The sequence below is a fragment of the Babylonia areolata genome, chromosome 27, assembly GCF_041734735.1.
Source record: "Babylonia areolata isolate BAREFJ2019XMU chromosome 27, ASM4173473v1, whole genome shotgun sequence".
Lineage (NCBI taxonomy): Eukaryota > Metazoa > Mollusca > Gastropoda > Neogastropoda > Buccinidae > Babylonia > Babylonia areolata.
The window spans coordinates 7,974,353-7,999,485 of record NC_134902.1 but is presented as its reverse complement, the minus strand read 5'-3'; the positions used below and the strand labels follow the sequence as shown (position 1 = coordinate 7,999,485).

The 25,133-nt window shown below is 44.6% G+C and overlaps 1 protein-coding gene across 1 annotated transcript in view; it reads left to right on the top strand.

The window, feature by feature from the left end:
• Positions 1-25,133, top strand: part of LOC143301478 (serine/threonine-protein kinase tricornered-like) — an 82,570-nt gene that overhangs the window by 38,946 nt on the left and 18,491 nt on the right. The window contains exons 5-10 of the mRNA XM_076615793.1: positions 10,803-10,886; positions 13,017-13,140; positions 14,866-15,020; positions 19,546-19,660; positions 21,407-21,471; positions 23,322-23,439. Coding sequence (XP_076471908.1) covers positions 10,803-10,886; positions 13,017-13,140; positions 14,866-15,020; positions 19,546-19,660; positions 21,407-21,471; positions 23,322-23,439 — 661 coding nt within the window. The remainder of the gene's footprint in view (positions 1-10,802; positions 10,887-13,016; positions 13,141-14,865; positions 15,021-19,545; positions 19,661-21,406; positions 21,472-23,321; positions 23,440-25,133) is intronic.

Sequence of the window (25,133 nt, the reverse complement as noted above, 5' to 3'; positions counted from 1 at the left end):
TACCTGGCCAGTGTGTCAGTGCTAGTGTGTGTGTGTGTGTGTGTGTGTGGTGTGTGTGTGTGTGTGTCTGCGGGCTGCATGAGTGTGTGCGTGCGTGCGTGTATGTCTGTGTATCTGTCAGCCTGCCTGCCTTGCCTGCCATCCTGTGTCAGTGTGTCTCAGAGAGAGAGAGAGAGAGAGAGAGAGAGAGAGAGAGCATTTGTGAATTTGAAGTTGCATGTTTGTGTGAGAATGAAAGGCATGGGTGCTCGCATTTCAAGTTGGGAAGACCAGCCATTCTTTTATGAGACAGCAGATACAGATTTCGCTATGATAGTATGTTCAGTTTTTTGTGTTGGCTTTCATTTCATTATTTGTTGCTTGCAGGTTTTTCACTTGTTTTTTTCCTTGGGACTTGAACAGGGTGGTGTGTCATGTGTGGCAAGATTGTACAGGGAAAAAAAAAGTCATGGTTGACAGCCTACATTGGTGCAGTGGTAATTAAAGCAGAAAGGGGAACAGTGTGGTGAAGGCTCTGCTCCACTTTGGTGTACACCCCCCCCCCCACCCCCCCAGTAGAGAGGACAGACTGTTCTGTGTTGAATTACACAGATAACAGATCAGTCTGAAATCAGCATGCAGACTGAAAAATGTGACAGATCATGTGGGGGACATGGCAGCAGTGTGGTGTGTTCATGTTCATGTGCACATTTGTATGCACATTTTGTGTTGTTGTTTTTTTTAATGGATGAATTTGTTTTTAATTTTGTTTGAAAGACTGCATGTGACTTGAAAATTATGGGAGGATCTTTGAATCCAGCTGACTGGTGAAAGGTTTTAATCCCATTATTCAGCAGTTCTGTTGATTTTTATTTGATTTACTGATTGGAATTTAGAGTTTGGGGGAGGGGGGGGAGGTGTTCACGCTTGCACGTATGCATGTATGCTGTCTCTGTGTCAGGATTTGGATGGGCACATGTTTTGTGGGCATTCAGGTGTGTAATGGTGGATCAGACTGACATAGTAATTCTTGAGCAGCAAAATGACAACAAGAATAGGTTCTTTCGTTGATGAAAGAGGTATCATTTCCTGCAACAAATTTCTGGAGTTTGGGTGTGCACATCTGCTGGGTGTGGGGGGAGTGTGAAAGAATTGGTGTCCATGGATAAAGGATGGACCAGCCTGCCTCATGCTGTAAGCTGTGGTGGATGTGAGATACTGTTAAGTCAGGCATAGAACTGGTTAGACTTGTGACCAGGTTTAAGGTCCCTAAGCGGTTGACAGCTATCGGTTGACAGCTATCGGGGCAGTGAATTCATATCCACAGTGTCTAGGGCTCTGCATAGGACGGCGGGACCTTACTTAATTTTGACTTTTAACCTTCCCTGACCCAAGTCGGGAGTAACCATCCACACCAGGAAGGAGTGATGAAAATCTGAGAAAGGTGCCTTTCCTAAGGACACAATTCATACTGAAAGGGGTGGTAGAGTAAACTCTGATCATTGGTAAAGACTGTATCAAAAGTCCCAGTGCCTAACCTCTAGTGCCACAGCACTGACTGTGGTACTGGTAGGGACTTTTAATAATCTGTCTGTGAGGGTGACAGACTGTGGGGGAAGACTATGGACTTTCTGTGGAGGGGCCAGCACTCCACTGTGAGGTGTTGCTGACCGAACAGCAGTGGTAGGGCCCCACCCTGATAAAGGACAGGGCAGTCTCAAGTGCTGCCTGTCTGACTTGGACCATTCAGCCAGTCTTGAACACACACCCTTCTCTCCCCCTGCCCTTATTTCCTCCCTTCCCCAAAAAATCTCCCCTCCGCCCCCCAGCCCTACCACCCCCTCTCCCCAAACAAAAACAACTCATTGTTTGTTTTCAGACCTTATCATAGTGTCACATGCTCATAACTTGACATAAGTGATGATCTTGTGTTAAAGACAGGCGTGCATGCATACACACATGCACACACACACAAAAACTTAGAAATATGTGGGCAGTCATTCTTTAATTTTTTTTCATTTTGTCATTTTTCTTTTTGTCTTTTAGACTCATAGTACTGAAGATTTTTATTTGGAAAAAAAAAGTTGATCCATTTAAAAGCAGAGTAATGAGTTGTTTGTCGTTGCTGTCAAAATGAATTAGTGTATGAGGAAAAGGAGGTGGATGGCAGAGCCTACACTTTACAGTTGATTTCATCTGTCAGTGAAGATCTGTATGAAGAAGGCACATCCTGCACTGTCTTGACTCTCCCCTCCCGTCTCCATAAACACACACACACACACACACACACACTCACACACACACACACACACACACACACACACACACACACATATCCTGCAATGTCTTGACTCTCCCCTCCTCTCCCCATAAACACACACACACACACACACACACACACACACAGATACAGACAGACAGACAGACAGACACACACACACACACACACACACACACACATCCTGCACTGTCTTGACTCTCCCCTCCTCTCCCCATAAACACACAAAGCCAAACACACAGACACACACAGGCACCACACACACACACACACACAGATACAGACAGACAGACACACACACACACACACACACACACACACACACACACACACACACACACACACACACACACACACACACACACACACACACATACATCTTGCACTGTCTTGACTCTCCCCTCCTCTCCCCATAAACACACACACACACACACACACACACACACAGATACAGACAGACAGACAGACACACAGTGACATACACACACACACACACACACACACACACACACGCACGCGCACACACACAGATACAGACAGACAGACACACACACACACACACACACACACACACACACAGATACAGACAGACAGACAGACAGACACACACACTCACACAGACAGACATACAGACAGACAGACACACACACACACACACACACACACACACACACAGATACACACACACATACACACAGACACACAGATACAGACACACACACACACACACCTGGTCACTTCCCAGGAGCAGTGAGTGAGCACCACACCTGTGGGTGATAGCTGGACCCCAGGGCCTTTCTTCGCACAGCTTGACAAAGGGTCTTTTATTGTATAGCTCTAGACACCCCCACCTCCATCACTCCCCTCGCCCCTCCTCTTTCTGCCCTGTTGCCTTACACCCCCCCCCCCCCCCCCCCACCCCTCCACATCACCATCGCACCACCACTTGCAGCAGTGTTGTGCATGTCCTTTCCACACCTACCCTGACCTGTCTGTCTGGTCATTGCTTGGTGAACCCCCACCCTACCCCCTCACCCACCCAATTCCCTCCTCCCACCCCCCTTCTCTCTTTCTCCACCCACCATTATCTTCACCATCACCCCACCACTTGCAGCAATGTTATCTGTGTCCTTTCTACACATACCCTTACCTGTCACTGTCTTGTCATTGGTTTTTTTTTTTTGGTGGGGGGGTGAGGGGGGGGTTTGGTTTTTTTTTTTAGCACAACAGATTTCTCTGTGTGAAATTCGGGCTGCTCTCCCCAGGGAGAGTGCATCACTACATTCAGAATTTTGCCAGGAACAACCATTTTGTTGCCATGGGTTCTTTAATGTGCGCTAAGTGCATGCTGCACACGGGACCTCGGTTTATCGTCTCCTCCGAATGTCTAGCATCCAGACCACCACTCAAGGTCTAGTGGAGGGGGAGAAAACATTGGCGGCTGAGCCGTGATTCGAACCAGCGCGCTCAGATTCTCTCACTTTCTAGGCGGACGCGTTACCTCTAGGCCATCACTCCACCCACATGCTGTACACATACGCTGTACACACACACACACACACACACACACCTCCCACCACCTGAAGACCACAGACAGGGTCTTAGTAATGGAACAGGGAGTAGATGGAAACAGACAGGGCATAGGTGATCCTGCTACATGGAATACCTGTCTGAGAAAGTGCGGTGACTGATTGTGATCAGCCCTCTGTGTGGGTGTGGGTGGGTGTGTGTGTGTGTGTGGCTGGGTTGGTAGTTGGGTGGGAGTTGGTGTGTGGGTGTGACACAGAGAGAGAGAGAGAGAGAGAGAGAGAGAGATTTTCCATTCTATTCTGTTCTGTTTTATTCCATTCTATTCTGTTTGTAACCTTGAAGAAGAATACCCCAGTAAGAAGCAGGATTTCACTTTATTTCTCATGGCATTCCACTCTGACAGTGATGTTCATGGATAAGAAAGGTTGCCCAGCTCACAACTTGGCTTTGCAAGTTGCTTTTTGAAATAAAATGTGACCCTTATGAAATTAATCTGATGTTCTCATGTTGACCCCTTGAAAAAACATGACCCCTTAAAGCACAGTGTGGAGCTCATTCTGTGATGACCTGTCATGTGCCTGATCCTTTTTCAAGTAAACATTATGCATGTATTGCCCTAGACTTTGAGGAAAAAAAGGGCGGCTAGTATGGCATGACTTTTTTTTAACTGGTCTCCTGGGCTTTGAGCTCAGCTTGTTTGACTGAAAGAGAATTCTTGGACCTACATACTGTGGAAAATGAGATTGGAAATAGGTGTTTGGGTGCAGACACACAGACACAGACACACAATCACAGGGATTCACACAGGCACACTTGCTCGCACAGCTACACTGATTTGCAGAGCATAAAACAAGATTGTGTGTGGTTGACAGACTGGTGGGCTAAAGTATGTATATGTGGAAGGCAATCACAATAGAGCACATTTTAATGAGACTGGAGGTGGGGGGTAGGGGAGTGATTGATTTACTGCCACTGTGCCGGGGTAAACAGCAGCTGAAAACATTTTAATGAAAGGGAAAGAGCAAGTGAGAATGACAGAGAGAGAGAGGGATGAGTGCCATGGATACATGCATGAAAACAGTGTTATCCCCATTCAACAATTCCTGAGTTATTGAATTGGGGATACTGATTTGTCTCTTCCCATTTTGTTAATGCACTAAGTTCCTCTGAATTGTATTTTATTGATCAGAAGTATTTCTGTGACTGTATATATGATAGTCATATCCGACTATGAGTATGACCATCAGAACAGCAGGGAAGGCACCCGCTGTCCTCTCTTGGCTGGTATTTCGTTATAGTGTCTTGTCCAAGTTACAACTCCAATCTCTTGGCCAAGAGGGCTTTAGGACAGTCAGTGTTAGAGCCAGCGCAGCCTTGCCTCCTAGTTTGAGAGTCATAGTCCTTCACAAAAGACTAAGCTGTAAATGAATTCCCATTGCTGTGGAGAAACCATTGATCACACAGCTCTCACTTTGCTGTTTGCCCAACCTTAGTTTATGTCAGTCTGATATAAGCTGTGTTTTTAGTCTGTTTCACCTTGTCTCAAGACTGGTTGAGAATTTCAAGCATTCATAGAAGCTGATAATAGTATTAGTGCACAAACACATTTTGATACTTATCAGTAGATGGTGTGTGTGTGTGTGTGTGTGTGTGTGTGTGTGTGTGTGTGTGAAGTCAAGCCAAAATGACTTTATTTAGGGTAAAAGAATAAGCTTATACAGCTTTTTTTCATCCTGCCCTCAGAAAAAAAAACTAAAGAAAAAAGAAAAGAAAAGAAAATAGAAGAAAAAAGGGTGGGGTGTAGGAAGAGTATAACATGTATGTGTGTGTTTGAGAGAGAGAGATAGAGAGAGAGAGGGTGAATTGGGTAAATGGGAATGATGGGTAGGTGGAATGGGACAGTCAGACTCTGGAAGCTGTTGAAGGTGGCAACACAATCAAAGAGAACGTGAAACAGGAATAGGCAAATCAGATCTGTTCCTATGTAAGTAGTGGTGCCCATGCTTTGTCCTGAAGACTGCAGGTGGCTGTGTGTGCCAGGGGTGTGATCAAATCAGGGTTGAAAATCTCCTGCAGAGCATCCAGTCATTCTCAGCAACTGTCACAGTGCTGAAGTCTTTAAAGCCAGCTCACATCAAGTGGTTAGGGCACCATGGCTGAATCAGATGTGGGACATCCGATCTGGTGTTTTCCAGTGGTCAAGGTTTGAGGTTATGTTTCAGCATGGCGTTGTGTCCTTGGGAAAGGCTTTTTACTCTGATTTTTCTCACTCCACCCAAGTTAAATGGGTATCTGAGTTTGGTCAGGGAAGCTTAATATGGTGGAAGGAATGGCTAGGGTTGTTCCTTCGTAGGCAGAGCTACAGACACCATGAATAATTATGAAATTACTGCCCTGGTGGCTGCAGAAAGCTGCTTTAAACCTTTTAGCACCAAGGGCAAGTTAGCGGCTTCATTTGGAACAAAGCTAAGTTGATCAAAAGTTGGCCAAGACCTCATTTGAATGACTCCAAAGGGTGCTCAGATGTTGGCTGTTGAGTGTGGACAGAGTTTGGTTGCAGCCCAGAACAATACAGTGTCATTGCATCCTCTGGGAACAGGTTATGCATGTGAACCCTGGCTGCCCACTGCAGCAAAAATCACCATCGTCATCATCATCAGCCTATCATGCTGGAGGTTTAAAACTGAACACATTGTAACTGTGTTAACGTATTGAACCCTGCACTGGAGCATTGCTCTGGCCTCAAAAGTTGACTCATTAAATACAGTTTTCCTGTTCCTACATACGCATAAACTGAAAGGAAAAGGAACTAACACCTACAGTATTTCCGGATGTGTCCACACGTAATTTGGAGGGAAAACTATATTTTCAGTGTTTTCCCTGCATCAGTATGTACTGAAGCTTGTCAAGACTGTAAACTACCCATGGTTGAATGGGTTGACATGCTTAACTTATCCGTTATTTGTTTTAAAAGGGAACAGAATGAATCACTGGACTGACCCATGTTATGAACGAACCCGTGTTGAAGTACCAGTTTAACAATAATTGCTATGTGGCAAACAACCTGTAGAAGAAGAAATAGTACAGCAATATGTCTTTAATACCAACAATAAGTGCCAGTTTCCTGAACCTGTTTTTCCAAAGAAAGTTTGGGCAGTGGCTTGATGGATGCCTGGGTTGTCCTGCTGGGATGTAGTGAAGTGCCAGCATTCCTGTCTGTCTCCCCCTTTGAGCAGTGAGGGAGACAGTGACAGATCAACACACTCCACCACTGTCCAGGGTGCCACTTCCCAAGGGAGGGGGGGATGAAAGGGGGGACGGGAGAGGGGGTCTCAGAGGAAATGGAAAGTGAATGAGAGATAGCATTGTGGGACGGATAAGAGAGAGAGGAGGGTATGTTTATGTGTTTGTGTGCATTCATGTGTGCTTTATGGGAGAGTGGAGAGGGGGATGTTCATGTGCATGTGCTTGTGTGTGTGTGTGTGTGTGTGTTTACATGAGAGACAGAAAGGATGAAAAAGGAAGACAGACAGAGTGTGTGGGAGAGGAGGGCAGGATGCAGGAAGCTGGTGGTGTGGCAGAGATAAGAGACAGGGATCCTGTAGATCACAGGGCCAGGTCCTGTCTTGCATCTCATTGTGGGACTCACACTAATGCCCGAACTACACTGAATCCCAGACTGCATGATGCCCACATTACATGTTGCCCACACTACACTGATGCCCACACTACATGATACCCTCACTACACTGGTGCCCTCACTACACTGATGCCCAAACTACACTGACGCCCAGACTAAATGATGCCCACATTACATGTTGCCCACACTACACTGATGCTTACATTACATGATGCCCTTACTACATGGTGCCCACACTACACTGATGCCAGCACTACACTGATGCCCGGACTACATGGTGCCAACATTACATGTTGCCCACACTACCCTGATGCCCACACTACACTGATGCCCACATTACATGTTGCCCACACTACCCTGATGCCCTCACTACACTGATGCCCACACTGCACTGATGCCCACATTACATGTTTCCCACACTACACGATGCCCACACTACATGATGCCCACACTACACTGATGCCCACACTACACGATGCCCACACTACACTGATGCCCACACTACACGATGCCCACACTACATGATGCCCACACTACACTGATGCCCACACTACACGATGCCCACACTACATGATGCCCACACTACACTGATGCCCACATTACATGGTGCCCACACTACATGATGCCCACACTACACGATGCCCACACTACACTGATGCCCACACTGCACTTATGCCCACATTACACTTATGGCCTCATTACATGATGCCCACACTACATGATGCCCTCACTACATGATGCCCATATTACACTTATGCCCACATTACATGATGTCCTCACTACATGATGCCCTCACTACACTGATGCCCACACTACATGATGCCCACACTACACAGATGCCCATACTACACTTATGCCCACATTACATGATGCCCTCACTACACTGATGCCCATACTACACTTATGCCCACACTACATGATGCCCTCACTACATGATGCCCACACTACACTGACGCCCACACTGCACTGATGCCCTCACTACACTGATGCCCACACTACATGATGCCCTCACTACACTGATGCCCACATTACATGATGCCCACACTACATGATGCCCACACTACACTGACACCCACACTGCACTGATGCCCTCACTACACTGATGCCCACACTACATGATGCCCTCACTACACTGATGCCCACACTACATGATGCCCACACTACACTGATGCCCCACACCCTGTCAGTGGCCTTTGTGCTGCAGCCAGCCTGTCCAGTGATAAAGGCCCTATCTCCTCCCTGTCTGCAACAGGAAATTGGGGCTTTTTCTGCCTGAAATAAAACAGAGAGAAGTCAATGGATATCAGTATCGCTGCCCCCTTTCTTGGGTTGTGGAAAGCCTTGTCTGACCAGTTTGTGTCACCAATAGTGACTCAAATTTGCATGCAGTTACGACAGTTTGGGTTGATCTGCATCAGGTATTGAGTATGGCTGTACATGGGCATGGGAGGAAAAATGAATAATTAGGATTTGGGGAGAACCCCTTGGCTGCTGAACCTTGGTGAAATGAGATGAGTGTGGTGTGGATTTGAAGGGCAGTTAGTGCTCCTTGTGCACTCCGAAGTGGGGTAATTGATTCGTCTGAACAAAGGGACTGTAATTTCAAGAGAAAGAATTCCAAAGAAACCATGATGCCCTGTATCCTGACTGGTCAACTCTGGGTTATCTCGGTGATGCAACAGCCCTACAGTGATGAGCATACTTGGCAGCAGTCAAGGGGTTAAGCATTGCGCCAGCATTGTTGTCGGGGGAAGATCAGCTGTGAAGCCTGAAGAAAGAGCTGGTGTCGACTGGAATTGAGGATGGTGGTGGGTGTGGGTGCAGTCTGTCTCCTGTCTGTTTCCTCTGCTGGGTGTCACAGGATGCGTTGGGGCTGAGTCAGTGTGGGAGATGAGTAATGAGTGCATACTGCTCAGATACACTGAGGGAGAGGGGAGGGTGTTGCTGGGAAACCCACCAGGACATGAGTTCTTGAGATGGTGCCATAGGAGGTGGGAACATTAATTTTTTTGGGGGGTTGTGTGTATTCCTGTTTATGGTGGAATTGAAGAAAGCACAGAAACTTGTGTGAAGTGAAGTGGTTTTATGAAGTTTTGATTGTGTGTTGGGGGAGGGGGGTGAGAAAGAGAGAGAATAGGAGTTCTGTGATCATTATAAAGCATATGCAAAACATGTGTGAGTAAAATAGATACATAGAGTACTTGTAGAACACAAGATGATATTTGTAGCTTCTTGTGAACATAATAATAATAATAATAATAATAATAATAATAATAATGGTACTTATATAGCGCTAAATCTTGTGCATAAACAAATCAAAGCGCTTTCGCACCAGTCATTCTCACGCAAGCATAACTCTAAAACTGAAAGAAAAAAAAAAAGAAAAAAAAAAAATCTGAAAAGACAAGGAAGAGGCAGGGAAGGGAGGCGATTTTGGGAAGAGGTGGGTTTTAAGGCCAGACTTGAAAGAGCTGAGTGTGGAGACTTGACGAAGCGAAAGAGGAAGTTCATTCCAATTGCAAGGTCCAGAGACAGAGAAAGAACGGTGGCCAACAGTCGAGAGTTTGAATCTGGGTATGTGTAAGTGGAGTGGATCCGAAGCTGATCGTAGTGAGCGAGATGGAGTGTAGAGGTGAAGGCAGCCACAGAGATAGGAAGGGGCTGATTTGTGAATACATTTGTAGCATAGAGTGCTGATCTTGTACTTTATTCGGTGTGAGACAGGGAGCCAGTGGAGATGTTGCAAAAGAGGAGTGGTGTGCTCAGATCTTTTCTTTCTGAGGACGAGTCGGGCAGCAGAATTTTGTATGCGCTGAAGGGACTGAATGGATGAAGCAGGCAAACCAGACAATAGAGAGTTACAGTAGTCAAGGCGAGAGAGAATGAGAGAAACGACAAGTCTAGATGTTGCGTCAGTGGACAGATATTTCCGGATGGAACTGATGCGCCGCAGTTGGCAGTAGCAGGATTGACATGTCTGATTGATAAATGTTTGCATGGACAGTGTGTTGTCAAGGACAACGCCGAGGTTCCTGACTGAAGTGGACTGAAGTGCAACCATTTCCTTTAAACAAAAAAGAAGTAAGTGAGAGGGAAAGCAATGGGACTTGAAGCTCAGTATCTATCTTGGATATAGTTTTAAAGAATTTTTGTTTATTGTATATATGTAATTTTTTTCCACAAATTTCTCGGTGTGAAATACAAGCTGCTCTCCTTGGGGAGAGCGTATTGCCAGAGTGCAGCACCATCCACTTTTTTTTTCTTTTTTTCTGTCTGCAAGAGTATTTGCTTTTCTGTCAAAGTGAATTTTTCTGGAACATTTTCATGTTTTTTGTTTGTTAATTTGTTTAACATGTGGATGTGTATATTGGGCAGGTGCGGCTTGTGCAGAAGAAGGACACGGGCCATGTCTACGCCATGAAGATTCTCCGCAAAGCTGACATGCTGGAGAAAGATCAGGTGAGACTGATTGTTCCTTCTGTGAGACAATATTGGAAGGACAGTGTCCTTCTTTTGAGACTGAAGTATACATCTTTTTACTGGACGAAAATATGAAAGTCCTTGTTCATTATGACAAGACATTTTTTTTTAGTTATTGGATCAGTGTCTTTGTTCATTATGTCAAGATGTTTATTGAGTTACTGGATCAGTGTCTTTGTTCATTATGACAAGACATTTTCCAAATTTCTGGACCAAGGTCTTCGTTCATTATGACAAGACATTTATTGAGTTACTTGACTAAGTCTTTGTTTATTATGACAAAACCTTTACTGAGTTACTGGACCAAGGTCTTCATTATGACAAGACATTTATTGAGTTGCTGGATCATTGAAGTATACGTCTTTTTACTGGATGAAAATTGAAAGTCTTTGTTCATTATGACAAGACTTGTTTATTGAGTTAACAGGTCAGAGGCCTTGTTCAGTAAGAGAGGTGTTTATTATATTGAGTTAACAGGCCGAAGTTCTTGTTCAGTAAGATGGGTATTTTTTCAACTTTTGAAATCCTTGTTCAGAAAGAGAGGTGTCTATTGATTTAATCAACCAAAGTCTTATCTGTTCAGTAAGAGAGGTGTTTACTGAGTCAATAGGTAAAAAATTCTTATGTGGTGAGAGACGTTTATTGAGTTAATAGGTAAAAATTCTTGCTTTGTAACTGTAAGAGAGGTTTTATAGAGTTGAGTCCTTTTTCACAAAGACTGGTGGGGTTTTTTGTTGTTGTTTTTTTGTTAATGAGTTACAGTCCTTGTTCACTTGGACATTGCCTTGTAAGACAAGTGGAACGGATTTTTACATAGGCACATTTTGTTTGTTTTTGTGATTTTCAGGCATAAAATGTGCAAAGTTTATGTGCAATGACTGTCTCTTCTCCTCTCTGTCTCAAATTCCAGAGACATGCAGTCAGTCTTTCTGAGAGAAAAAAGTGGATTAGATATGCACTCTCATTTCTGTATCAGGTTCTGAAAATAGATTGTTTTCATTCATTCATTTTCCCAGAACAGAGTGAAGCATCTGCAGTCGCTGTGTGACATGATTTATTTGTGGTCATTTGAGAGACATCATCAGTTAAATTGCTCACTGGGAGCTTTTTCTTTTATATCATTTTAAAGCTTTGTGTCTCATAAAAAAAGAAGAAAACAAAACAAAAACACAGTACAGGTCAGATTTTTTCAGTTTGGGTAAAGTGTAGCACATTGGACCACATGAAGATCAGCTGACATCAGTTAAGAAAAGACAGCTATGTTGGTATGGTCACATAACAAGATCTAGTGGCCTTGCTGAAACAATCTCCCAAAGAATTATTGAGAGAGGGAGATGAAGGGGAAGACAAAAAACAACAACAACAACAACAACAACAATGGACTAAACACTGCAGAATGGACAGAAAAAAAACAACATTTCACAGACACAGGCTTGTCAGAAAACACGACAGACCTGAAGGAATCTGGTGAACAGTCCTTCTGTGCAAGCCCCAATGACTCTTCACAGAGTTTAGAAGAAGAACTTCCAAAGTGACCACACACCCTGCACTTTGTAGGGTATTATCTTCCTCATGATAATCAGAAACACATTGGTTGATCAATAACAATAGTGCTATCGTTTTCTACTACGTTTTCATCATCACTAATGTCACCACTGTGCGATACTTCAGACAAAACTCAAGCCACCTCTTCTGCAGTGTTTGTCCTTGCCGCCATGTTGACTTGCTGAACAACTTCTTGCTTTACAAGAGAAAAAACCCCATTAAATTGAGCCCAAACTTGCTGAGAAATTGCTTCAAACACCCTGTAACGCATTTGCCATTTGCAGGGTTTTGGTAATTATGTGACTGTTGATTATATTATCTGTTGGACCACAGATAAAACAGCATTTGGGAGTAAAAGGTTTAAAGTGAAGTGAGTGCTATGTTCAAAGGGTATGTGTAACTGAGGTGACTGATGGTGTGTGTTTGTGTGTGTGTGCCTGCGTGCCTGCGTGTGTTTGTGCATGTGTGTGTGTGTGCATGCATGTGTGTGTGTGTGTGTGCATGCGTGCATGCATGTGTGTGTGTGTGTGTGTGTGTGTGTGTGTGTGCATATGTGTTTTGCAGGTGGCCCATGTGAGAGCGGAGAGAGACATCCTGGTAGAGGCTGACCACACGTGGGTGGTCAAGATGTTCTACTCCTTCCAGGACCTCCACTACCTGTACCTCATCATGGAGTTTCTTCCAGGAGGTCAGCTCCAGGGTCATCACCTTCATTGCATTGGCGTCATTGTCGTTGCCACCACCATCCATCATCATCCTCATCATCCTCATCCTCATTATCCACATGCTCATCGCATTCTTCATTATTATTGTCATTGTTCTCATAACCTTCTTCATTATCATCACCATTGTCGTTACTATTATCACCATGTTCAGCATCAGTATCATCGTCATTTCGATTGTCATTACCTTCATCCTCATCATAGTCAACACTGTTGTCACTTTCATTACCTCCTTCATCATTTTCATCATCATCATCATCAGTCTTTATGGTGTGTACTATGAAGACAGTGTGCAGGTTGTGACTACCCTTGCCTCAATCTCCAGCATGTAATGTGTAGCATAATGAGTTGTGTAATACAAGTCGTCATCATTATTGTAACAGAGGGTGTGGTACTACTGGTAGTGCTAGTCATTATCATTATTATTACACAGGGGGGGGGGGTGTGGGGGGGTGGGGTTGGGGGGGGTATGGCAGAAGATGTCACGGTGTATGTGTTAGGTGTGACAGTGTGTGTGTTACGTGTGACGCAGGGTGTGTGTTAGGCATGACACAGGGTGTGTGTTATATGTGACACAGGGTGTGTATTAGGAGTGACACAGGGGGTGTGTTAGGTGTGACACAGGAGGTGTGACACAGGGTGTGTGTTAGGTGTGACACAGGGTGTGTGTTAGGTGTGACACAGGAGGTGTGACACAGGGTGTGTGTTAGGTGTGACACAGGGTGTGTGTTAGGTGTGACACAGGAGGTGTGACACAGGGGGTGTGTTAGGTGTGACACAGGGGGTGTGTTAGGTGTGACACAGGAGGTGTGACACAGGGGGTGTGTTAGGTGTGACACAGGAGGTGTGACACAGGGTGTGTGTTAGGTGTGACACAGGAGGTGTGACACAGGGGGTGTGTTAGGTGTGACACAGGGTGTGTGTTAGGTGTGACACAGGAGGTGTGACACAGGGGGTGTGTTAGGTGTGACACAGGGGGTGTGTTAGGTGTGACACAGGAGGTGTGACACAGGGGGTGTGTTAGGTGTGACACAGGAGGTGTGACACAGGGTGTGTGTTAGGTGTGACACAGGAGGTGTGACACAGGGGGTGTGTTAGGTGTGACACAGGGTGTGTGTTAGGTGTGACACAGGAGGTGTGACACAGGGGGTGTGTTAGGTGTGACACAGGGGGTGTGTTAGGTGTGACACAGGGTGTGTGTTAGGTGTGACACAGGAGGTGTGACACAGGGGGTGTGTTAGGTGTGACACAGGAGGTGTGACACAGGGGGTGTGTTAGGTGTGACACAGGGGGTGTGACATAGGGGGTGTGTTAGGTGTGACACAGGGGGTGTGACACAGGGGGTGTGACACAGGGGGTGTGTTAGGTGTGACACAGGGTGTGTGTTAGGTGTGACTCAGGAGGTGTGACACGGGGTGTGTTAGGTCTGACACAAGGGGTGTGTTAGGTGTGACACAGGGGGTGTGTTAGGTGTGACACAGGGGGTGTGTTAGGTGTGACACAGGGGGTGTGACATAGGGGGTGTGTTAGGTGTGATACAGGGGGGGGTGTTAGGTGTGACACAGGGGGTGTGTTAGGTGTGACACAGGGGGTGTGTTAGGTGTGACACAGGGGTGTGTTAGGTGTGACACAGGGGGTGTGACACAGGGGGTGTGTTAGGCATGACACAGGGTGTGTTGTGTATTGTGCAGGTGACGTGATGACTCTGCTGATGAAGAAGGACACACTGTCAGAGGAGCAGTCCCAGTTCTACACGGCAGAGACCATCCTGGCCATTGACTCCATCCACAAGCTGGGCTTCATCCACAGGGACATCAAACCTGACAACCTCCTGTTGGACGCCAAGGTCAGCAACTCACCAGGGAGTGGGGGGGGGGGGGGTCATGAGTTGTCTTACCTTTCTGTCTTTCCTTTTCTTTCTTTGAGGGCAGGGGGGAGTGGGTCAGTTTTGCAAGGTCCTATGGACTTTTAGTGCCATTGGGGCAGTGAATTCATATCTGTTGTGTCTAGGGCTTGACGTAGGAAGGAGGGGCCCAATCCTCTTCTGCCATTTAAACTCCTCTGGTAGAAGTTCAGTACCCATTCACACTTGGTTAGAGTGAGGAAAATTGGCGTAAAGTGCTTCACCTCAAGGACACATCAGCATTCCGAAACACAGCTTCAAACCCAGACATTGGTGAAGGCTGGATCAAGGGTTCAATGCCTAACCAATTCTGCTATGGTGTCTTCTTACAGGAGACATGCTTTCAAATAAGGCACTTGTGTGCGTCATTCTCGTCCTTATATGCTGGATATTATGCTGCTATTTGTAACTGGCATTGACAGCCATTACATATTTTATCAAGCAGAAATAACTGCAGTCGTTGAATTAACCGTCCTCATGATGGCTTTGTCAAGGACTGTCGTTTTGCAGTCAGTGAATTAACATTCCTCTACCTCTTTATTCATCACTTTGCCATGCTGTGTTTGGTGCCAGCTCATCCTCCCAGAAATTGGCTCCTCCTCTCTCTTTCGGTGCATGTGTGTGTGTGTGTAGTTGTGCGTGTGTGTGTGCTTGCATTTATTTGCATGTGAAGAGGAAGAGAAATGTGAAAGAGGCTGGTCCTTTTGTGTGTGTGTATGTGTGTGTGAATACAGTCCATTTTGTGCACTGGTCTCTTTAGCACAGCACTCTTCATGCTTTACTGGGCTTCCTCCTGCTGTTTCCTGTTGATGCTGTGATGTGGTTTTCAGAGGCTGATTGCTTCACTGGCATCTGTTGATTGGGGATGGTGTGCAGAGAGAGGGGAAGGGTGGGTTTGAGGTTGTGGGGAGGGGGGGGGGCCTGGGGGCGGGGGCGAAGGGAGTGTGGGTGGTTGTGAGAGGAGAAAGATCAATAATCAGATCAGTGCAGCTTTGTCCTGACTGTGTGCAATGAGAGAGAGCCACCAGTCAGCATTGTGAGAACACTTGGTAAATATGAAAGAGAGCCTTCTGTCAGTCAGTGGCGAAAAGTGCTGGCTTTGAAAGTGCACTTTTGCAGTTCAGTTTTGCAGCTTGTGTGGTATTTCATTTCTTTTATCAGTTCCTTTTTTTTTCTTTTTCTTTTTATATTCCTTCCTTACTTCTTTTTCCTTCTTTCTTTCTTTCTTCTATCCTTTCTCTATATATCTTTTTTCTTTCTCTTGCTCTCTTTTCTTTTCTTTTCTTTCTTCCTTTTCATTTCTGCATTCAAAGTGCAGATATGTGTATATGTGACAACTTGATGAATATCAAGTTATTCTTAGTGGACATTGGCAATAACTTTTTAATTTGTTGATACTGTGAACTGATAATCGTGACGCAGTTCCTGAGCATACACGGTGCCCTAGTTTGTCACTATAATGCAGTATTGTATGATACAGACACAGTGAAACTGCAAGGCAAAACTCAGTAGTTGGTGGTGCTGACACGTTTGACTCCTCAAGGTGTCTGTCCCAGTCTTCCACATCTTTTTACTTCCTCTGTATAGGGCACATGACTGCCCCCCCACACCACACACACACCACACACACACACAAACACACAAACACATACACACACGCACACACACTCAGCATGTATGCATGCATACATGTGCACATGCACAAACACACCACACACGCACACACACACACACACACACACACATATTAATATGTGTAGAAACACTCTGTCTCTTGACCCACTTCCACCTTGACTCCCATCAACCCTTCTTTTTTTTTCCTTTTCCTTTTTACTCCTTCCCCCTCCTTTTCTCCAGGCAGGACCATCCTCTTTGCCTTGCCTGTCACCCCTCCATTCCCCCCCATCCCCGACTGCAGCCACCACCCCCACCACCCCCACTACCAGCAGCATCAGCAGGAAATTGACAGTGTGCTGATCAGTGCTGCACGTGCATGCAGATCACATGTCAGGTGACAGGGCCCCCCACACCCCCTTCTCCCAGCTTTCCTTCCCCACCACACATGGTATGACGGGGAATTGGGGATGGCGTGTTGTGCTGGATGAGGGAGCAAATCCCCCTCCACCACCACCCTCCTGCTGTCCCCTCCTCCCCTTCCTTACCTCCTCCCTCCCCCTCCCTCCACATTAACCATGTGTGGTGGTGGGCTGTTTTGTCTGCCTGCCTGCCACCAGGGGAGCCCTGGTCACGACAACAGTGTTGCCGGTCACCTGATACCACTGTTGTCAAGGTGGTGGAGAGGGGGCCCAGTGGTAACCTGTCTGCCTGGGAAGTGAGAGAATCTCCAAGGGCACAGGGTTCAGTCTCACCTTGCCAGAATGTTCTCCCCCTCCACCAGACCTTGAGTGGTGGCCTGGATGCTAGTCATTTGGATGAGATGATGAACTGAGGTCCATGGTGCACTGGTCTCTGACCTAAGATGGGGGTTATATAAGTATCAATAGTAATATGATAATAATAATGATAATAATAATAATGGTAAAAATGATGATATTAATAATGATGATCATGATAGGTTGAGGGTAAGTGGTTTGACCCACCCAAACCTAGTCCCCTCTTTCCCCCAGACCTTCCAGTTGCTGACTGCAGTATTTATTCCTGAGAATCAGTTTAAAGAGACAGGTTGTTCCTGAAGTACATCGTCACTTCCCAGAAAAGCCAGAGCGCATATACACAGACTAAAAATCAACAACGACAAATGTCCAGAAGTGAAATTTGAATCGCTCAGTTCTGTTGATCTTGATACAGGTACTTGTGTCTTCGATGGACTGATTTACCATTAAACGTATGTCCCAGTAGTGCCTTTAGACATTTGTTTTGTTCCTGATAATTGTGCTGTGTTCTTTGTGCAGAAAAAGATGGTAGCAAGCCTTATGTCAGCGTGATGCAAAGTGATTTGTCCTTAAAAGTAGATGTTAAAGCTTTTCCCTGCCCCTCTTCCTTGCTTCCCTCTCTCACTTTCTCTCACATTTTGTCTCCCAGTCAGTCTCTGTCTATTTCTCTCCCCCCCTCCACCCCCCACCCCATCTGCCTCACACACAGTTTCCTCTTCCTCCGCCATACACCTTCCACCCCTCCCTCATCCCTCCCACACCCTTCTGCCCCATCCCTCCCCCCAGAACATACACCCCCCTCCAGTTATTCAGCAGCAAAGATGTGTATTGGTATGTCCCCCATATTGACAGTGATGTAGACTGCCTGTTGGATACAGAGGGGTCACAGTGCCCGGGAGCAAAGTGGAGGTCGGTCTGTGGTGTGAATCATGTGTTAATGTGGCATGCCATCCATCATCATGTGGAGGCTGCAAGGTCATGCGACCTGCAACAGTCTCTCTGAGTCCTGGGCGTCAGTGGAGTGGATGATTCCTTTCCCAGATAATCCCAGCTCCTGACCTTGTGACCTCTCTCCTCAACCCTCTTGTGGTGCTGCACTTTATTCTCATTCCTACTTGGCACATCCACAAACAGTAGAGTTACAAATAAAGATTGGAGACAAACTGAATGCTGACCTCATGTCAACTGATCAGTGTGACTGCTGGTTTCAAAAATACACACTCACACACACACACACACACACTCACACGCAATTCTCTCTGACACGTACACTTTTACACACTGAAACTCAGTACACAGTCATTGTTACTCCTTTTCACTCTCTTCAGTTTCCCTCTAACATACATGCTTTGACAGTAGACACTGGCAAACATTTTTTATTTAGTAGAAGAAGACAGTTGAAAATGCCTGTTTTTATAGCGGCTCCAACCATTTAGTTTTGTTCCATATTCTGTCCTCAAGATGTGCTCCTTTCAGCTTCTAATTTGTGGGGGTTTTTTCAACAGTTTTTTGCCAGAACTAACGGTCTTTCTGCTCCTCAGTAGGCATGGGTTCTTTTCCTATTTGTAATTGTTGTGGGCAGTGTGTGGTACAGCTTGTTGATTATCTGATTATCACTTGAAGGTTCCTTTCTTGGCTGAGAGGCACCGTGGTAGAACTGGTTGGGCGTTGGACTTCTGACCCTGTGTTCACCAGTGATCGGGGTTCAAAGCCTTGTTTCAGTGTGGTGAAGTATTCTTGAGAAACGCACTTAGATTTTCTTCACTCCACCGGGATATGAAGGTGACTTCACTTGGGGAAGGTTGAAAGAGTGGAAGGAAAGGATTGAATCCCTGCCTTCCTGGACACATTGGATAGAAATTCACTGCCGCAGTGGCTATATAAGAGTATGTAACCTTTAACCGTAAAATTTAAGTATATAGTGCATTCATTGGTTAAAAAAAAAAGAAGTTAAACTTAAAGCACCTTTCTGATTATCTCTTGAAAAAAATGTTTTCTTCTCTGTTAATGGCCAGCGGGTTAGGTTAACTGGTTGCTGTGTCGTGATGCCTGTGTGTTGGTGTGGAACTGTGCAGGGTCACATCAAGCTGTCAGACTTTGGGCTGTGCACGGGTCTGAAGAAGTCCCACCGCACAGAGTACTACAAGGACCTGACCCAGGCCAAGGCTGGAGACTTCACCACAGACTTTGGTAACATTCTGATGCCCACCTTTTATATATATATATATATATATATTTTTTAATGTTTCCCTTCAATTTCGTGACTTCCTCTCCTCCCTGCTTCTCCTTCCCATTTGGTTTATAGTTCATGTGGTCTGTGACACTCTATGTTTTGTGCATACCAGGTGTGTTTCATGGTTCATACCACAGATTAGTTCGGTATTCAAACACTTGCAGGAAATGTGCGTGTCATGATGGAGTTTTAAAACTCTTTTTTTTTTTCTTTTTTTTCTTTTTTTTTTTTTTTTTTTTAGTGTTGATAACACATCATTCAGTGTTTATGATGCTTCAAAATGGTGTGATGTGAAGGAGCAGCAGATCTAAAACATTTTTAGTGGTGATAGGCTGGCACATTTTTGAATACTAAGTGGTTTGAAATTACATGCAACACAGAAGAGATTCCACCAACATACACATGCAGATTTGCACGAAGTGCACACAACATGATTATGTGCAGCAGTGCATTCATTCATATGTGCTTCCATTCTTTAACCCCTAGGCTGCCTATATGACGAGATAACTTGTCATGGAAAGCATGTACGCTTCGCTGCCACAATGATGAGATAACTCGTCATCGAAATATTCTGACTTTTCCCTACTTTGCATTCAGTTCGTTGACAAAAATGCTGGTAGCTTTAGCTTGGGGAATCTTTCTAGATTCTATTCATAGCTAGAAACACCATTTGCGTCATAAGGCAGTCCTTTATTTGAACGTTTTGGTTGGGTTACTGGCCGCAGTCTTTGCCTGGCTCCTCTCCTCGCTCACTCAACAAAATGTCGGACTGACTCCGTGCTCAAGACATGCGATTGTGGCGAACTAAATCAGCCAAGATTACTTTCTTTAGCTGATGCTCAGAAAGAATTGAAGCATAAATTCGAAGGAGAAGACAGTGGTGAACATTTATAGGACGATTTGATAGAAAATAAAGGGAGCAATCAAGAGTGGCCAAGATACGACTATCAGTGAGTGATGCCGGCTGTTCAGCTTTAGCTGACGACAGAAGTCACCGAATTTTTAGCAGGCCATGGTGTGGGCTGTTTTCTTGGCACTCAGCCAACACGGTCTGATGAGAACTGGATAAAGTGACTGTGTGAGAGGGGTGAAGAGGAGGGGGGTGGAGACTGAGGGGGCGTGGCCTCACATCCATATTATCACTTGCAGAAGTCAATGCATTATGTATATTTCTTTTTCAGTTTTTTTCATATTGTGGTTGTTCTAGTATGATTTTGTGTGTGCAGATATCCATTTGTCCAGAAAATATGATATTTTAGTGCAAATTACCTGACTAATGTTGGTAATGAACAAATTGAAAATGTGACAAAAAACAAAACACTGATTTCAAAACAACAGCATGTCACTAAAAATATATAACATGGGAAAACATCATGTGTTTTGTATTCTTTATTCATTTTCCTTTCAGAAAATATATACTTGTATGGGTCTTTCACCAATAACAAAGAGCACAATTTTTTGAAAATTTATACCCGTTTTTTGTGAAAAAACCCTGGCAAATAGATTTCACTTCAATCTTATTTTCCTGGCAACGAAAGGGTTAAGTTGTGCAAGTTTAAATCAGTTATTTTAAGTAATTTATAATATATTAATGCTTGAATGTGTGTGTGTGTGTGTGTGTGTGTCTGAGCATCAGAAGTGCCTGTCTGAGAACACATACTGATCATTCTCTCTCTCTCTCTCTCTCTCTTGTTTTTGACCAGCCTCAGGAAATCCCATGGATTCTAAACGTCGAGCAGAAAGCTGGAAGCGAAACAGGCGACAGTTGGTATGTGAAGGATGCTTTTTGGTATATCGTAGTTTTGTTGTCAGATTAAGATTGGTGCAAATCTGATTTGAAGCAGTGCTATGTCTTATATGAACACTGCTTGAGTGAAATGGTTATAAAGTAGGGTTCTTACATTTAAAAAAAAAAAAAAAAGGTTTCCAAGAATATTTAAAAAAAATGACATGCCTTTTTTATGTCCTTAAAAGTCTTAACAAAATTACCAAGGTTTGCAATATTTTTTTATTTTGGGTCTCTGTATTAGTGAAATAAAAGATATGTACAAGAAAAGCACAGCAGAGAAATGTTCTACCTGGGTTAATTCTAAAGTATGATAATGAAAAATCCCAGACCAACAGCTACAAAATTATCCCGAAAGGATTCTTCCAACGGCATTCATTGTTCTCATCCATACAGCAGAAGATGATTCAAGCAAGGGGAATAAGCTGGCATTTATAATACAGTGCCTTTCTGGTTCCAATTTGATTGTTTTAAATTTTTGCTCTTTGGTGTTAAATTTAAAACAGATATGAACCCTGCAAGGGATTTCCTTATTTACATTGTCTGTTCTTGCCAGACCTCTCAGGTATTTTTTTCATTGTTGTGAGTTATGAAAGAAAGTGAGTTTGAGTTTCACACTTAGTTGTACTGCTGTTTAGACAACACTGACCCCTGACCCCACCATGCTGTGGGAGTCCCTGAGCCCTGGCTTGATTTCCTGTTCCTTCCAGTTCAGCAAAGAATCATCGATGACACTGATTGCCTTTGATCATATTGATAACCTTTGGTTATATGCCAGTATGAGAGAGTGATTTTTATATAGAAAAAAGGCAGAAGTTAACATTATTGTGTTTTCTTACACACAGGTGTGTGTGATGTGGAGTGTTGGGTAACCTGTACCCTTTCAGTGCTAGACAGTTTATCTATTTCCATCACCACAGATTGACATCCAGTATGAAAACAAACAAAATACAACTGGAAACGACATGCTTGTTTTCAGTTTATACCCGCATATGAAATAGAGCACTTTAGGATAACATTCACCACTAGTTCTTGCAGACATGTATTTGAATAACTGTCCTGACAATGACTGGGTTCAGTCAACATAAAGGGTCAGTTATATTCTCAGAAACAGTGTGGTCAATCTTTGTGCCACTAAAGAACTTTCCATGACAGAGGAAGAAGCTCTTTGATGACACTTAGTGCGTGGTGCATGTGGACCGACAAAACTCATCGGCTGCGCATGCCAGTTTCCTTCCTCAGTGAACAAGTCTGTCTTCTGATCTAAGACAAAGAGTATGAAAAAACAAAAACATGTCTTTTCCGTCTTTAGTGCTTTCAGTCCAAGGTTTCATGAAAATCTTGGATTATTGGCTGTTGTCCAATCTGTGGCAGTGTCAATGAAAACTGCAGCTCGCTGGTGTCACTCAACCCATTTGACTGTTACTGGCAGTGAGGATAGTGTGTATGTGTGTAAAGTGGGAATGGGGGAAGGGGAGATGGAGAGTGGTGTAAGATGAGAGGTCTTACGTCAGTGAGAGAGTGGGGAAGGGGTGCCTATTGGAGAAAAATCGAGACGTTTTAGTTTGTGGGTTAAAAGGAGGAGAATAAGGTGTGTGTGTGTGCGTGTGTGTGTGCGCATGTGTGCATGCGTGCATGCGTACATTTGTGAAAGATTACGTTTTAATGTACTTACTTCCTTAAACTTCTCTTAACTAACACAGCTCTGTTTATTTGTATTTGATTGTTATTTTTTTGTCCGCACACTTGGGTACAGTGAATTCTTGTACCTGTGTACAGAGAACAAGCCTGATCTTTAATTATAAAGAAAACCATGGTCCTGTGTCGTGCAGGCTTACTCCACTGTGGGCACTCCTGACTACATTGCCCCAGAGGTGTTCATGCAGACCGGCTACAGCAGTGCCTGTGACTGGTGGTCCCTGGGGGTCATCATGTACGAGATGTTGATAGGTAGGTCATGTGATCAGTGCTGACAGTGTGGGTCATCAGATGTTGATAGGTCATGTGATCAGTGCTGACAGTGTGGGTCATCAGATGTTGATAGGTAGGTCATGTGATCAGTGCTGACAGTGTGGGTCATCAGATGTTGATAGGTCATGTGATCAGTGCTGACAGTGTGTGTCATCAGATGTTGATAGGTCATGTGATCAGTGCTGACAGTGTGGGTCATCAGATGTTGATAGGTCATGTGATCAGTGCTGACAGTGTGGGTCATCAGATGTTGATAGGTCATGTGATCAGTGCTGACAGTGTGGGTCATCAGATGTTGATAGGTCATGTGATCAGTGCTGACAGTGTGGTCATCAGATGTTGATAGGTCATGGGATCAGTGCTGACAGTGTGGGTCATGAGATGTTGATAGGTAGGTCATGTGATCAGTGCTGACAGTGTGGTCATCAGATGTTGATAGGTCATGTGATCAGTGCTGACAGTGTGGGTCATCAGATGTTGATAGGTAGGTCATGTGATCAGTGCTGACAGTGTGGGTCATGAGATGTTGATAGGTAGGTCATGTGATCAGTGCTGACAGTGTGGGTCATGAGATGTTGATAGGTAGGTCATGTGATCAATGCTGACAGTGTGGGTCATCAGATGTTGATAGGTAGGTCATATGATCAATGCTGACAGTGTGGGTCATCAGATGTTGATAGGTCATGTGATCAGCACTGACAGTGATGGTCATCAGATGTTGATAGGTCATGTGATCAGTGCAAAGATATTGTGTTTTCAACGTACCTCTTTAGCTGTTTGTAAGCAATATTTATTTACCAGATATGCTATTTGCAGTTACCTGTCGTAAAATGATTGTTTTATATTACCAATATGGTACTGTTCCGGATTTATAAAAAAAAAAGTATATTAAAATATTTTTTATGTGGTGTTGATGGTGTGATGGACATGACTTTGTGACACATGCTATTGATGGACATAACTTTGTATGACACAGGCTGTTGATAGACATGACTGTGTATGACACAGGCTGTTGATGGACATGACTTTGTGACACAGGCTGTTGATAGACATGACTTTGTGACACAGGCTGTTGATAGACATGACTTTGTGACACAGGCTGTTGATGGACATGACTGTGGCACAGGCTATTGATGGACATGACTTTGTGACACAGGCTGTTGATAGACATGACTTTGTGACACAGGCTGTTGATAGACATGACTTTTGACACAGGCTGTTGATGGACATGACTGGGTGTGACACAGGCTGTTGATAGACATGACTTTGTGACACAGGCTGTTGATGGACATGACTTTGTGACACAGGCTATTGATAGACATGGCTTTGTGACACAGGCTGTTGATAGACATGACTTTGTGACACAGGCTATTGATAGACATGGCTTTGTGACAGGCTGTTGATGGACATGACTTTGTGACACAGGCTGTTGATAGACATGGCTTTGTGACACAGGCTGTTGATAGACATGGCTTTGTGACAGGCTGTTGATAGACATGACTTTGTGACACAGGCTATTGATAGACATGGCTTTGTGACAGGCTGTTGATGGACATGACTTTGTGACACAGGCTGTTGATAGACATGACTTTGTGACACAGGCTGTTAATAGACATGACTTTGTGACACAGGCTGTTAATAGACATGACTTTGTGACACAGGCTGTTGATAGA